Source organism: Cervus canadensis, chromosome 1 (genome assembly GCF_019320065.1).
Source record: "Cervus canadensis isolate Bull #8, Minnesota chromosome 1, ASM1932006v1, whole genome shotgun sequence".
NCBI classification, from domain to species: domain Eukaryota; kingdom Metazoa; phylum Chordata; class Mammalia; order Artiodactyla; family Cervidae; genus Cervus; species Cervus canadensis.
The window spans coordinates 66,559,315-66,575,614 of NC_057386.1; the positions used below are offsets into that span (position 1 = coordinate 66,559,315).

Genomic DNA, 16,300 nt, shown 5'->3' on the forward strand with positions numbered 1-16,300 from the left:
CTTTAATCAGAAGAATGTAACTACCATTCTTCAACAGATTTTCACTGAATATCTAAATGTGCCACTTACTCTGTCTAGGCTTTGGAGGTGTAGCAAGACACATAAAGTCCTTAATCTCCTGGAGCTGTCAATTTAGAGCAAGCAATATAGTTTGATGAGTGTTGTAATAGGAAATACAGTATATTACGTTCTTCTCCTCAGAACTTTCTCTGACAACGCCAACTTTTAGGCATCCTTTTTTCTTTTGAATTTCTAGAAGGCTGTTTGTGCTTATAACCAATTTACTCCCAATTAATATATCCTTTCACTGTTTAGGAATTTATATCTGTGATCTGTAAAGGGGAAGTAACATTTATGTCTCCATATCCCAGATCCTAACACACTTCTTTGTAGAGTAAAAATGGAGTGAATTTCTTTGTGATTGTGATTGCTATATAACACTTCATATCTGTCTGATGCTTATGTCAATGAATATCACAGAATCAAGTAACGGGAACTTTAAAAAAGTTTTACTATGCTCATTATAGTGAGTTCTATCATTTTGTTTCCTGGAAATAATTGTGAGTGAATATATTGGTACCGTTTTATTATTTAAATGCCGTTGACTCTTGAATAACATAGGTTTGAACTGCATGGGTCCACTTATCTCTGGATTTTTTCCAATAGTAAATACTGTAGTACTACCCTGTCCAGGATTGGTTGAATCCATGGCCTCAGAGCTGCCCAAGCAGGACACAGAGGAGCTGCAGATAGGAGGTGCCAGTGTTTGACTGGGTGGAGGGGTGGTGGTGTTCAGTTGCTAAGTCGCGTGCGACTCTTTGCGACCCCATGAACTGCAGCACGCCATCCTTCCCTGTCCTTCACTGTCTCCCTGAGTTTGCTCAAATTCATGGATATTGAGTCGGTGATGCCATCCAACCATCTCATCCTCTGTCGCCCACTTCTCCTCCTGCTCTCAGTCTCTCCCAGCATCAGGGTCTTTTCCAGTGAGCCGGCTCTTCACATCAAGTGAACAAAGTATTGGAACTTCAGCACCAAATCTTCCAGTGAGTATTCAGGGTTGATTTCTTTTAGGTTTGATCTCCTTGCAGTCCATAGGACTCTCAAGAGTCTTCTCCAACACTACAGTTCAAAAGCACCAATTTTTTGGCACTCAGTCTTTATGGTCCAACTCTCACATCCATACATGACTACTGGAAAAACTGTAGCTTTTACTGTATGGACTTTTGTCGGCAAAGTAATGTCTCTGCTTTTTAATACACTGTCTAGGTTTGTCATAGCTATTCTTCCAAGGAGCAAGCATCTTTTAATTTCGTGGGTGCAGTCATCATCTGCCTTGATTTTGGAGCCCAGAAAGTGAAATCTGACACTGTTTCCCATTTTCCCCATCTATTTGCCATGAAGTGATAGGACCGGATGCCATAATCTTTGTTTTTTTGAACGTTGAGTTTTAAGCCAGCTTTTTCACTCTCCTATTTCACCTTCGTCATGAATCTCTCTTTAGTTCCTCCTTACTTTCTATCATTAAAGTGATATCATCTGCATATCTGAAGTTGTTGATATTTCTCCCAGCTTGTGATTCTCCACCCCAGCATTTCACATGATGTACTCTGCATATAAGTTAAATGTGTTTTCCAAGGATCAACTGTATAAATTTAAGTCTGTAACCACAACTCAAGTATATAAGAGATGTCCTCATTTGAATTCAGATCTTCATATCTGGCTAGTAGGAAATTTATTCACGGTCATTAGATGGTTAGGACAAAGACCTCCTTTCTCGAGGCTTGAATGAGATACGGGCTTATGTGGTACCTAAAAAAATTGGCTCTCACATCTTCAGTTCATCTTTTTCACTAGTAATATATCCTGATTGTCTAGGATGTATGGTCTTTTGGAAGCTGGCAGCTCTGCTGATTATCCAAGCTTGAGTTAAATGTTTGTTGATGCCAAAAGCCCTGGTGCCGCGTGACTGGCTTAGCTAAGTGCACCATCATGGGGCATGTGTGTAGGTGGGCAGATTGCTCTCTGTCCTAGGGGTGCTGACGAAGGAAAGAAGAGAAGCCCAAACCTACCTATACTGCACTCACCAAACTGAGTTCTCTTGTGGCTGAATTAGCCCTGAAAGATTGCTTTTTTTCTAATTTGTATAGAGGCACCATATGAACAAGTTGCGATTCTGATTACCACTTACCATCCCCTAGGTTCCAGACTAACCTCTTTATCCCCTCCCCTTCTCCTTTGGCTGACAGAACACTGACTACCAATTTTGAGAATCTTGGCTCCCTAATTCTGGGGAAAATCTCTCTTCTCTTTCATTTCTGTCTTTTGAAAAATACTCACCCTTGACACTACTTCTCCTGGACATTTTACATAATCTCCTGTTTGCTTAGACTTGCACAAAAGACAGAAAAAAGGGATGTTTTCAGGAGGCCTCTTCTCTGGACCCTGCTAATATTCTGGAAATGCCTGACAACTGCCTTGAAATTGGAAGGATGTATGGAGTGGGAGATTGAGAAGTAAAAAGTAAAGAAGTATAACACAGAATTCCCATCCCAGTAAATTTCAAGTGAAATATTAAGCCTAATTTTTATTTGTTTTATATTTTTGTTTTCTGTTTAACATTTTGTTTTGTATTGGGGAATAGCCAGTTAACAAGCACTGTTGTGATAGTTTCAGGTGAAGAGCGAAAGGACTTAGCCACACATGTACCTGTATCCATTCTCCCTCAAAGCCCCCTCCCATCCAGCCTGCCACATAACATTGAACAGACTTCCATTAATTTTTAATTGATAAATTTTACAATTCTAATTTTGAGTATCTTTATAGCATCCTTTATACAAAATTTATAGGGTACCTATGGGCTTCCCTGGTGGCTCAGAGGTTAAAGCGTCTGCCTGCAGTGCAGGAGACCCGGGTTCGATCCCTGAGTTGGGAAGATCCCCTGGAGAAGGAAATGGCAACCCACTCCAGTACTCTTGCCTGGAGAATCCCATGGAGGGAGGAGCCTGGTAGGCTACAGTCCATGGGGTCACAAAGAGTCGGACACAACTGAGCGACTTCACTTTGATACTTTGATCTTTAGTAGGAAATCACAAATAAAGTCTATGGTAATTATGGAAATTGATGAGTTTTTACCTCCCTCCCAGCATTATAGAAACTATACAACTGAAAGTTTAACATGGTCCAGTCATATCTTTTATTAAAAATTTCTTGTTTATTTTATATGTAATTTTGCTCTATTTTATTTTGAGATAAATTAACTGAATTTAGATTTAGGGTAAGGGCTTTCCTGGTGGTTCAGATGATAAAGAATCTACCTGCAATACAGGCAAGACAAGTTTGATCCCTGGATTGGGAAAATCCTTTGGAGAAGGAAATGGCAACCCACTCCAGTATTCTTGCTTGGAGAATTCCATGGACAGAGGAACCTGGCGGGCTACAGTCCACGGGGTCACAAAGAGTCAGACAGGACTGAGCAACCAACATACACAGACATACATACGTATTTAGAGTAAGCTGTCAGTATGGAAGTTAGAAAATAAATTCATAATGAACTTAGGTTTAAATAAAATGGGCCGGGAACAAAATATATTTCTGTTAATTGAATTTAGAACTTGTAAAAGAACCAACAAAGAGCATTTATGTTTTGAGCAAATATATTTTTGTCAGTTTATTTAGCTAAATAAAATGAGAGATGTAGAAGATAGGGATAAACATAAAAAAATCATAAGAACTTTGGTACTACATAAGAAGAATTAAAGATTTTATTTTTAAGAAAATTGGTATGAAAGGTCACTTGTCCCCTTTCTGCTTTCTAGATACGGTCTCAAGAAAGAGTGTATTTTTTGATATTTTTACTGTGTAATATATATCTCTGATTTATGATGCAGATGACTAATCTCCCAAATAAAAACTTGGGACAAACCTACCATCTAAAATTCAGCCATTATAATTGTTTTGACTCCTAGGAGAATTACTGCAGAGAAGCATAATGTGTATAAGAGGCAGAAGGATGACATCCTCTGTGAGAGTGTTAGGGTGAGGGTAGGGGTACACAAGTATTATAGCATACTTCAGCAAATTGATAGTTATAAAGCAACATATCCATATATGAGTGAAAAATATGGCCATGGAATAAGTTGTATCCAACTCTTTTGTGACCCCATGGACTGTAGCCTATCAGACTCCTCTGTCCTTGCAATTTCCCAGGCAAAACGCTGGAGTGGGTTGCCCTTTCCTTCTCCAGGGGATCTTGCTGACCCAGGGATCAAACACACGTCTCCTGCCTTCACAGGCAAGCTCTTTACCACTGAGCTACCATCAAAGCCCGTGTGTGTGTTTGTGTGTGTATATATGTAACTTTTTTTCAGGAGAACTAGTTTTCTTATCATGAAAAAATGGAAAGTTTTTGTGTACTTTTTTAAAAAAATGGTTAGAATATATGTTAAAAACATCTTTAAAATGTTTAGCACTGTGTATACTATATAAGTAGAGTCTATGCTTATTTGATGATTAAGTACAGGGGCTTTAATTACATAGAGTTAAATGTTGATCTAAATGTTTCTTTTAATTTCCAAATTTATGATAACTCAGCTATATAACCTTGGGCAAATTGCTTAAGTTCTTTGAGCCTTAGTTGATTCTTTAAATGGCGATGATACCGTACCTTGTAAAACTGTTGTGAAGATTAAATGTGATGAGTTATGAAGTTTAAATGTGATGTTTATTAAGAGTTTATTTTAGTACTCAACTCATCTCATGAAGTAAATGTTTTTTAGCTCAAACAAATTGAATATAGCTTTTTTTTTTTGAATATAGCTTTTTGTTGCATAAAATAGCACATATATGTCTTTTGTTAGACTTATATACATCATTTTGGAGAAGAAAATAAAATTTTTGTATGATCACTGTGTCATTTTATTTATGATTAAACTTTTAATAGGATTCTTTCTTTTAAAAATTTTTCTTTGAGTTGAATTGTTTTTCAAGTTAGTGATCATGTGGTTGCCAGGCATTTGGAGGACAGGGCATTTCTACCGTGCTTAGTTAATTATTGTGATTGTAAACAAAGGATGTACAATTCAAAGTCAAGCAGCATTTCACATGGATGATGGAGGTGATAATAGCTTAATTCCTGCTGAATTTTTTTTCTTTGCTCTAGTGAATTCATACTGACCTTGTCCAAAATCTGATGACCTCCCTATTTTACTCAACCATTTGGAAAGGCAGGCTGCCATAGCTGGCCCTGAGGGGGTAGCTGAAAGACCACTGAGTCACTGACCCATGTCAAGACTGGATTTCAAGTCTGATCTGTAGGACCTCTGAAATAATTATACATGGGGCTTATTGTACTCAGAAACCTAACTGGTTGCATTTTTGTGCTTATTAAGTATCTTGTTAAAGTGTGTTTTAAATGTCCTTATTTAAGTCATATTTAATTTACTATTTCTTATGCAGGTCATTTTCTAGACTAATTATAAAGTTTGATCTTTTATCAGAGTTAGTACCTTAAAACTAAACTTGAATGTTTTGAAATGTGAGCAAAATATATTATTACACCATGGCTAACTTCATTGACTATCTTCCTGGTTCATGATGGACCAAAGCTTTTTAATGTTTATAAAGATTTTGGTTTTTTATGGCAAAAATTACATATACCTAAACAAAAAAATCTAGTTTAAGCTGTTGTTAATATTGTGGCATGTTAATCTCTGTTTATATGTTTTCTAACCTCAAATATTACTCAAATGTTGGTATTTTAAGGGTTTTGAGGTTATAAGAATTGTCATAAGGAAAGCATATGACCACCCAGTAAGGTGTTTTTTTAGACTTGGTTGGATGTGATCTGTCAGCCTTGATAGAACTTTGTGATATAGCTAGGATATGAAAAAAGAAAAAATTTTCCTATGTTAATTTTGTTCTTCTGCATAATAGGAAACGTTTAGCTTTTTATAAATACCTTCAGTATTCTACAGTTTATAATATGACTTTGTCTTTTATTTTTATATAGGAGTTGATCCCTGAATTTTATTATCTCTCTGAGATGTTTGTCAACTTCAATAATTATAATCTTGGAGTAATGGATGATGGGACAGTAGTGTCTGATGTTGAACTTCCTCCTTGGGCCAAAACCTCAGAAGAATTTGTTCGCATAAACAGATTGGTAAGTAGGAATCATCTACTCTGTCATGAAACTTTTCTCAAAGTGCATTTCATGTGTTGGTATAATCATTAACTCTTACTCTTCTGATCAAACTGTAGTTGATAGGGATAACTGAAAGTGACATGATAGTTCATAAATCTCTGTGTATACTTTATAAAATCTTATTGACGTGAAAGGTATAATGGTTTCTTTTATGCAGAATTTAAGCTACTTTTATATGAATGTGATGATTCAAGATTATAACAGAAAGCTACAAGTGAATTTCTTAGAGAATGCTATGCTTTTTGAAACATGAGTTTCTTGTACCATTAGTAGTACGTAATTCTGTGTTCCAGATTAGAAGGCCATTGAGCATTTTGACAATAGAAACAAGATTTTCAAATTATAACCTGTGTCTATCTTTTGAAGAAAAACTTCATGTAATATTTAGAATAGGAAAACTTTAAAATTTAAAGCACAGTCCTCACTGCGCTTACAAAACACTCTTAAGAATCCTCCACTGGACTCTTTAATGTCCCTGTTTTATGGGTTCTAGATTATTCTATGAAAAACTAACAGGGCTTTTCCTTTTTGCCCTTAACTTTCATAAATGATGGGAATCAGAGAGCCTTATTCTCAGTTTTTTTAAAGTAGTATCTTTATCTTTATACTAAAAATTGAATGTGAATTTCATTGTGTTTTTAATTTACACCAATACAAAAAAAAATTTTTTTTTTTGGTACCACTAAGACGGTAGGCCCTGAGAGTGGGCATCAGAGGGCAGACAGACTGCAGCCACAATCACAGACAGCTAGCCAATCTTCACATGGACCACAGCCTTGTCCTACTCAATGAAACTATGAGCCATGCCCTGTAGGGCCACCCAGGACAGACGGGTCACGGTGTACAGTTCTGACAAAATGTGGTCCACTGGAGAAGGGAATGGCAAACCACTTCCGTATTCTTGCCGTGAGAACCCCATGAACAGTATGAAAGGCAAAAAGATAGGACACTGAAAGATGAACTCACCAGGTCGGTCAGTGCCCAGTATGCTACTGGAGATCAGTGGAAAAATAACTCCAGAAAGAATGAAGAGACAGAGCCAAAGCAAAAACAACACCCAGGTATGGATGTGACTGGTGATTGAAGCAAGGTCTGATGCTGTAAAGAGCAAAATTGCATAGGAACCTGGAATGTTAGGTCCATGAATCAAGGCAAATTTGAAGTGGTCAAACAGGAGATGGCAAGAGTGAACGTCGACATTTTAGGAATCAGCAAACTAAAATGGACTGGAATGGGTGAATTTAACTCAGATGACCATTATATCTACTACTGTGGGCAGGAATCCCTTAGAAGAAATGGAGTAGCCATCATGGTCAACGAAAGACTCCGAAATGCAGTACTTGGGTGCAATCTCAAAATCGACAGAATAATCTCTGTTCGTTTCCAAGGCAAACCATTCAGTATCACGGTAATCCAAGTCTAGCTCTGACCAGTAATGCTGAAGAAGCTGAAGTTGAACTGTTCTATGAAGACCGACAAGACCTTCTAGAACTAACACCCAAAAAAAGATATCCTTTTCATTATACGGGACTAGAATGCAAAACTAGGAAGTCAAGAAACACCTGGAGTAACAGGCAAATTTGGCCTTGGAGTACAGAATGAAGCAGGGCAAAGACTAATAGAGTTCTGCCAAGAGAACGCACTGGTCATAACAGACACCCTATTCCAACAACACAAGAGAAGACTCTATACTTGGATATCACTAGATGGCCAACACCAAAATCAGACTGATTATATTCTTTGCAGCCAAAGATGGAGAAGCTCTATACAGTCAGCAAAATCAAGACCGGCAGCTGACTGTGGCTCGGATCATGAATTCCTCATTGCCAAATTCAGACATAAATTGAAGAAAGTAGGGAAAACCACTAGACCATTCAGGTATGACCTAAATCAAATCCCTTATGATTATACAGTGCCAGTGAGAATTAGATTTAAGAGACTAGATCTGATAGACAGAGTGCCTGAAGAACTATGGACGGATGTTCATGATATTGTACAGGAGATAGGTATCAAGACCATCCCTAAGGAAAAGAAATGCAAAACAGCAAAATGGCTGTCTGAGGAGGCCTTACAAATAGCTGTGAAAAGAAGGGAAGCGAAAAGCAAAGGAGAAAAGGAAAGATATTCCCATCTGAATGCAGAGCTCCAAAGAATAGCCAGGAGAGAGAAGAAAGCCTTCCTTATCGATCAATGCAAAGAAATACAGGAAAACAACAGAATGGGAAAGACTAGAGATCTCTTCAAGAACATTAGAGATGCCAAGGGAAGATTTAATGCAAAGATGGGTTCAATAAAGGACAGAAATGGTATGGACCTAACAGAAACAGAAGATACTAAGAAGAGGTGGCAAGAATACACAGAAGAACTGTACAAAAAAGATCTTCATGACCCAGATAACCATGATGGTATGACTACTCACCAGATATACTAGAATGTAAAGTCAAGTGGGCCTTAGGAAGCATCACTACAAACAAAGCTAGTGGAGGTGATGGGATTCCTGCTGAGCTATTTCAAATCCTAAAAGATGATGCTGTGAAAGTGCTGCACTCAATATGTCAGCAAATTTGGAAAACTCAGCAGTGGCCACAAGACTGGAAAAGGTCAGTTTTCATTCCCATCCCAAAGAAAGGCAATGCCAAGGAATGCTCAAACTATCACACAATTGTAGTCATCTTACACGCTAGTAAAGTAATGCTCAAAATTCTCCAAGCCAGGCTTCAGCAATCCATGAAGCATGAACTTCCAGATGTTCAAGCTGTTTTTAGAAGACAGAGGAACCAGAGATCAAATTGCTAGCATCCGTTGGATCATCAAAAAATGAGAGTTCCAGAAAAACATCTGTTTCTGTTTTATTGATTATGCCAAAGCCTTTGACTGTGTGGATCACAACAAACTGTGGAAAATTCTGAAAGAGATGGGAATACAGACTACCTGACCTGCCCCTTGAGAAATCTGTATAGGTCAGGAAGCAACAGTTAGAACTGGACGTGGAGCAACAGACTGGTTCCCAATAGGAAAAGGAGTATGTCAAGGCTGTATATTGTCATCCTGCATATTTAACTTATTTGCAGAGTACATCATGAGAAATGCTGGGCTGGATGAAGTACAAGCTGGAATCAGGATTGCCGGGAGAAACATCAATAACCTCAGATATGCAGATGACACCACCCTTACAGCAGAAAGTGAAGAAGAGCTGAAGAGCCTCTTGATGAAAATGAAAGAGGAGAGTGAAAAAGTTGGCTTAAAGCTCAACATTCAGAAAAGTAAGATCATGACATCTGGTCCCATCACTTCATGGCAAATAGATGGGGAAACAGTGGAAACAGTGGCAGACTTTATTTTCTTGGGCTCCAAAATCACTGTAGATGGTGATTGCAGCCATGAAATTAAGACGCTTACTCCTTGGAAGGAAAGTTATGACCAATCTAGCCAGCATATTAAAAAGCAGAGACATTACTTTGCCAACAAAGGTCCACCTAGTCAAAGCTATGATTTTTCCAGTGGTCATATATGGATGTGAGAGTTGGACTATAAAGAAAGCTGAGCACTGAAGAATTGATGCTTTTGAACTGTGATGTTGGAGAAGACTCTTGAGAGTCCCTTGGACTGCAAGGAGATCCAACCAGTCCATCCTAAAGGAGATCGGTCCTGAGTGTTCATTGGAAAGACTGATGTCGAAGCTGAAACTCCAATACTTTGACCACCTGATGCAAAGAGCTGACTCATTGGAAAAGACCCTGATGCTGGGAAAGATTGAGGGCAGGAGGAGAAGGGGGCGACAGAGGATGAGATGATTGGATGGCATCACCGTCTCAATGGACATGGGTTTGGGTGGACTCCGGCAGTTGGTGTTGGACAGGAAGGCCTGGCGTGCTGTGTTCCATGGGGTTGCAACGAGTCGGACATGACTGAGCGACTGAACTGAACTGAAAACAAAAATTTCATTTTTGTTTTCTTCATGCCTTTTCTTTCTTTATGTACCAACAATTGTATTTTAATCCTATATTTTAGATCCTAATTGTAATCTTGCTTTTATTGAAATTTCACATTTTATATGTACTGGAAGCAATGCAGAAGGAGTGGAAAGAACATAGACTTTGACATTAGACTAGTTTTCCTAATCCTGGATCACATTGCTGGTTATGGGACCTTAGGCAATTTAACCTTTCTGAGCCTTGGTTTCCTCACTGAAATTTGAAAATAATTTGTATTAAGCTATAATTAGGTATGTAAATTACCTAGAATTTTCTCTGGCTTATAAGAAACATTCAGTAAATAGCACATAACATTACTCTATCACAGTCTTAAGGTACCTGTTGCATTTTGGTTTACCTCACACATTTTTCAAGATTTTCAAGCTACTGTAATTAAATGGAAGCCCCAAACAAAGCTTAGTTCTGACTGATGTGGAAGGAATGTTAAACTTTAAATGTGGCAATTGTCCATCATTGTGTGATTTTTTTTTTTTTTAACCCCCTTCAGCAGTGTATAGATGTCAATAGAAGGTACAGTGATTCTGTAGTTTTCAGGGTTGGGGGCGAGTTTGTTTTTGCTTACAATTATTTTCTACATTTCCAAAACAGGTTTATTAGGTGTAATTGACATACCATAAAAGCTACCTTTTAAGAAATTCTCAATTCAATGAGTTTTAGCAAATTTATAGAATTGTGTAAGCATCAACACAGTCAGCTCACATCACTCCAGAATGTTTCCTTGTATATGTTTGCTCCCAGTCCTAGTTCTAGGCAATCACTGATTCTGTGAAAAAGCTCTTCTTTTTCTGGAAATCTTACATAGATAGAAACCTGAAGAGTGTAGTCCTTTTGTACCTGACTCTCTTCCTCAGCATGATGTTCTTGAGACTCATCATGTGCATATAGCGTTAGTTCCTTTATTTTGCTGCATAGTGTCCCTCTGTATAGATAATAACATATTTTGTTTATTTACCAACTTATAGACATTTTGCTTTCTTCCTGTTTTAGGCTATTAAGAATATTTGATATGTCTTAGAGTCAATATCTGTTTTCATTTGTCTTGGATAGATTTCTAGGAGTTTAATTCCGGAGTCATATGATAATAGGGCTTCCCAGGTGGTGCGATGGTAAAGAATCTGCCTGCCAATGCAAGAGACATGGGTTTGATCCCTGGGTCAGGAAGATCCCCTGGAGTAGGAAATGGCAACCTGTTCCAGTACAGTTGTCTGGAAAATCCCATGGACGAGGAGCCTGGCAGACTACAGTGCGTGAAGTTTCAGTTTGCTGTATCCTTGCAAAGATTTGGTATTGCCAATTTTCTTTACTTTAGCTCTTCAGTGATTCACTGTGATTTTAATTTGTGTTTCAGTAGTGACTAATGGTTTTGACCATCTTTTCACAGGCTTATTTTCTACTCATATATTCTTTGGTGAACTATCTATTCAAATCTTTTGCCTGTTTTTAAATTGTGTTGTATGTCTTTTTATTATTTTGTTGTAAGACATCTTTATATATTCCCCATAAAAGTGCTTTTTCCAACATATGTTTTGCAGGTCTTTTTCTCAAAGTTTTTGGCTTGTGTTTTGCTTTTTAATGGTTCCTTCTGAATCACCATTTTGAATGAATGTTTTTGTTAACTATTCAGTCAGTTCAGTTCAGTCACTCAGTCTTGTCCAAATCTTTGCGCACCATGAATTGCAGCACGTCAGGCCTCCCTGTCCATCACCAACTCCCGGAATTTACTCAAACTCATGTCCATCGAATCAGTGATGCCATCCAGCCATCTCATCCTCTGTCGTCCTCTTCTCCTCCTGCCCCCAATCCCTCCTTAGCATCAGGGTCTTTTCCAATGAGTCACCTCTTTGCATCAGGTGGCCAAAGTATTGGAGTTTCAGCTTCAGCATCAGTCCTTCCGTTGAACACCCAGGACTGATCTTCTTTAGGATGGACTGGTTGGATCTCCTTGCAGTCCAAGGGACTCTATTAGGTAGATATAAAATAATATTTATATAATATTTGAAAGATATAAATAGTCATTTCCATTCTTGAGAAATGTATCTTTTAGAAAAATTGAAATCATGTTGTGATCACTATTGAAACATGTTTTTCTTACTTTAAACTTTTAAATCTCAAGGGAACCAGTTCTCTATTAATTCATTAAGTCATCATTACCATGTTTAGTATGGCTAAAAATACAAAGAAATATGTTAAAGTGTTTGCTTCAAAAAAGGTCTAAGAGGCTTTAAAACTCTTCAGTAATACTTTGACAGTTAAGGAAATATGACTGTACAGCGTAAGGTAAGCCACTCTCCTGACAGTACCATCACCCCTACTTAGACTGCTCTCTCCACAGAAAAACCAGGTCTGTTTGGGACAAGTCTCCCAAGGGCACGGAGGAAAGGAAGATGGCAGCTTACCACATTGTTTTTCATTAAGGTTTCGGTTTTGCCTACTCATGCTCTAAACCTAGATATGATTATGAAATTTTATACAAAGTAGTATTTAATAATACCAGTTGTGCATTTATTATAAGTTAAATAAGGAAGTAAGTGTTAGTCATTCAGTTGTGTCTCTTTGCAACCCCATGGGCTGTAGCCTGCCAGACTCCTCTGTCCATGGGATTCTCCAGGCAAGAATACTGGAGTGAGTTGCCATTCCCTTCTCCAGGGGATCTTCCCAACCTAGGGATTGAACCTTGGTTGCCTGCATGACAGGTGGATTCTTTACCATCTGAGCCACCAAGGAAGCCTATTATAACTTATTATTGAATTATTAAACATTTGTCCCAGTGATTCCTCTTCCTGTGAACTTTACAGATGCCTTCATAGTTTAGGCTCTGAATATGCTTATATTTGTAACAGAACTCATAAAAATTCACTGCAAATTAAGTTCAAACATTTTATAATACAATACTTACATCTCTGATAATTTTAACTCCTGATTAGGAAAATACTTGATTTTACTTACATGTGTCTTTATGAAAGAATTTAATAACTCATTCATTCTTTCAAAAATATTTATTTTGCACCTATGATGAACAAAGCCTTCCTACAGCGCAGTTCATATTGACTTCTTTTAAAATTTTCTCTTGACTCTCTGTGACTAAATTGTTAGGATGGTGTTTTATGTATCTGTTAGCATGTTATCACGTAAGGGTTTTATCCCCCTCCTCTTTTGGGTTTACCTCTTCAAGTCCACAGATTTTATGCAATGATTGTAGCTCATGAAATGCATACTACTTTGATCTGTGACCTTTTTGTGGTGCTAATCGGGTTCCTGATATCATTATACCTTACTCATTAATCATATTTCCTGCAGCCCGTCAGGCAGCCAGACAGAGCAAGTCCCTGTTTTCAGCCCTCTGTTGGCAGGTTTCTGCTTTTCCAGATTATTACAGACGATACTTTGGCTTCTCATAGTCAGAGCCACATCAAGCTGTGTGTTACAATTAAAGTCAGATGGTCCTCAGGTTGAACAGGGATATAGTGTTGCAGCTGTCTCTCTTCCTGGAACAAACCAGCACCAAGAACAGATGATCTATAGGACAGTGAATAATAACAGATTGTACAGTACTCCATTGGTAGCAGGGGATCCCAGATTTAATTAACTGACATACTCATTTTAAGATACCCAGCACGTCTTTTTTAAGTATTTGGTTGCCCAGATATTACCTCAAGGGAATAGAATATTTTTAGAAGCACGATTCTGATGTTGGACAGTAGCCTTACATTTTCTTTTTTTTTTTTGGAAGACTGTAACTGCTACCTTACCTAACCATGTTATTCCTTAGAGCTTTCTGTAGGTAATGAAGATCTAAATAAGAATTACTGAATTGGCTGAAGTGTTGAATGTGTATTCAGAATCCTGTTTATTTTAGAAGGAAGACCCTCAGAGGTCTGATTATTCTTTCAGGTATATAAATTAAATTTTCTTTGTTCTGAAGAATGGGAATCAGGGAAAAGCCAAAGCGGTCTTAACTACATCTCAGAGAGTGGTCTGTGTTATTTAATATTGCCTAGATCAGGGAAAAAAAAATATTCCAAATGCTGCTTCAGAAATATAAATGAGAAACAGGCCTTCATACTTTCAAATAATATGAAAATGTATGAGTTCAGACTGCTCATCATTTATCTCATGATATAATGTCAATGTTATGGACCTATATTACACTGCCTCTTAGAACCCTTGAGTTTTTTAAGTTGAATAAGAGACATAAGACATAATAAGAAAGCCGTTTTCTCAGCAGTAATGTTCCTTTAAAAGTTTATAGAAGTTGGTGAAGTGGAGCATTTTGTTTTATCTGCAGGATGTATAGTTTATTCAACTTATAATAGTAATTTGTTCGTTTAACCAGTACTTCCTAAGTTGCCTGCTTGTGTACCAACGCTGTTAGTTAGACTCAGTGAACCAGACAGACAGTATCTCTACTCTTTGGAAATTACTTCCTGTTTGATAACTTAGGTTGTTGAAATAGAAAGCTTTTCAAGGCTGAGAGGTGGCATGAATTTAATAAAGGACATCTTCTGTTGATGAATTGTCCTCAGGTTACCAGTTAGAATCCCATTTGCTTTTGTGTGTCTTCTATAGCTTGTCTTTCCCGCTGTGTCATAAAAGTGAGATGAGTTGTCACTCGCTTGAGAAGGTAAAGAAAAATAAAGTGAGTATGTTATCTTCTTTCCAGATGATACATGGACAGATTAAAAGTGATTTTTATATTGTTTTCTAAGAGAAAAATTAAGAGTTCATATTTTATTTCACCACCTACCTTGTCTTTTCCTATCTATTGCTAAAATTTGAGTCTGTTGAGGGTAAACCTTTGTAGATCTTATGTATGTGAATGAACTTAGTCAGTCTTTCTAACTTTTAAGAGCACTAACGAGGGGACATTTTTTTAAAAGCTTTTTAGAATACAGATGCTAGAAGCTAACATTTTTTTTCATACTGTTCCCTTTCCAATTGCCTTTTATTTTCCACATTGATAGTGATGTAGCAAAGAATATAAGTCATCAGAGCAATACGATTTGTAATAATTATTCTCAACTATGGGCATATCCTTTCCTCGACCTCCCTCATTGGATCTAAATCCTGGGAGGATGGGGACAGATTTTTATTAATAGTTTTACAATCTAAAGCTATTATTGTTTGGTTTGCCTTTAATCCTGTTATGTAATTTACTGTTAAATCTGCTTCAAAAAGGACACCTAAATAAGTGGAGGGAAAAGATGTATTGTGTTGATAGATTAATTCTCTCTAATTATTTATAAATTCACTATAGAATCCAGTCCACGTTCCAATAGAATTGTTTTGTTTGTTGAAATTGTGGAAACCTGATTGCAAAGGCCAAAGGACCAATTATAGCCAAAATCCTTTCTGAAAGCAAGAACAGATTTCAGAGGGACTTATTTTACTAGATATCAATAGTTATTATAAAGCTGTAATAATTATGGAATATTAGAAAAAGAAGACTAATAAAAGTGAACAGAGAACCCAGAAACAGACAAGGGCATATGAAGAAACTTCATCTGTCATAGAGTTGGTATTACAGATCTGTGGGAAAAGGAAGGACTTCTCAACTTAGATGCTGAGATAAATAGTAATTTTGTGTTGATTTCCAAGGGCTGCCGTAACACAAATACTGGGTGGCTTACAGAACAGGAATGTATTGTCTCATAGTTCTGGAGGCTAGAAGTCTGAAATCATAGTTCGGCAACGTTGGTTCCTTCTGAGGGTTGTGGAGGAAGGATCAGATCTGGATCTCTTGCTGGCTTGTACTTAGCTGTGTTCTTCTTACATCTCTAGAAGTCATCCTCCCTTTATGTGTGTCTATCTGTGTATCCAAATTTTCCCTTTTAATAAGGGCTCCAGTTATATTGGATTAGGGATACACTCTACTCCAGTATGACCTCGTCTTAACATAAATAATTACATGTGTAATGGCCCTATTTCCAAATAAGGTCACATTCTGAGTTACTGGAAAGTTAGAATTTCAACAAATAAATTTTGGGGGATACTGTTCAACCCATAACAAATTATTAATATGGGAAAAAATAAAGTTAGGACCTTATATCAAAAATGAAAATTAAAATATATTAAAACTTTGCACCCCAAGGATTTGAAAGAG

General features: G+C 37.3%; 1 protein-coding gene across 4 annotated transcripts in view; it reads left to right on the forward strand.

Moving 5' to 3' along the window:
- Positions 1-16,300, forward strand: part of LRBA (LPS responsive beige-like anchor protein) — a 725,807-nt gene that overhangs the window by 564,117 nt on the left and 145,390 nt on the right. For all 4 annotated transcript variants that reach the window (XM_043484720.1, XM_043484733.1, XM_043484732.1 and 1 more), the window contains exon 47: positions 6,011-6,163. In XM_043484720.1, the coding sequence (XP_043340655.1) occupies positions 6,011-6,163 (153 nt within the window). The remainder of the gene's footprint in view (positions 1-6,010; positions 6,164-16,300) is intronic.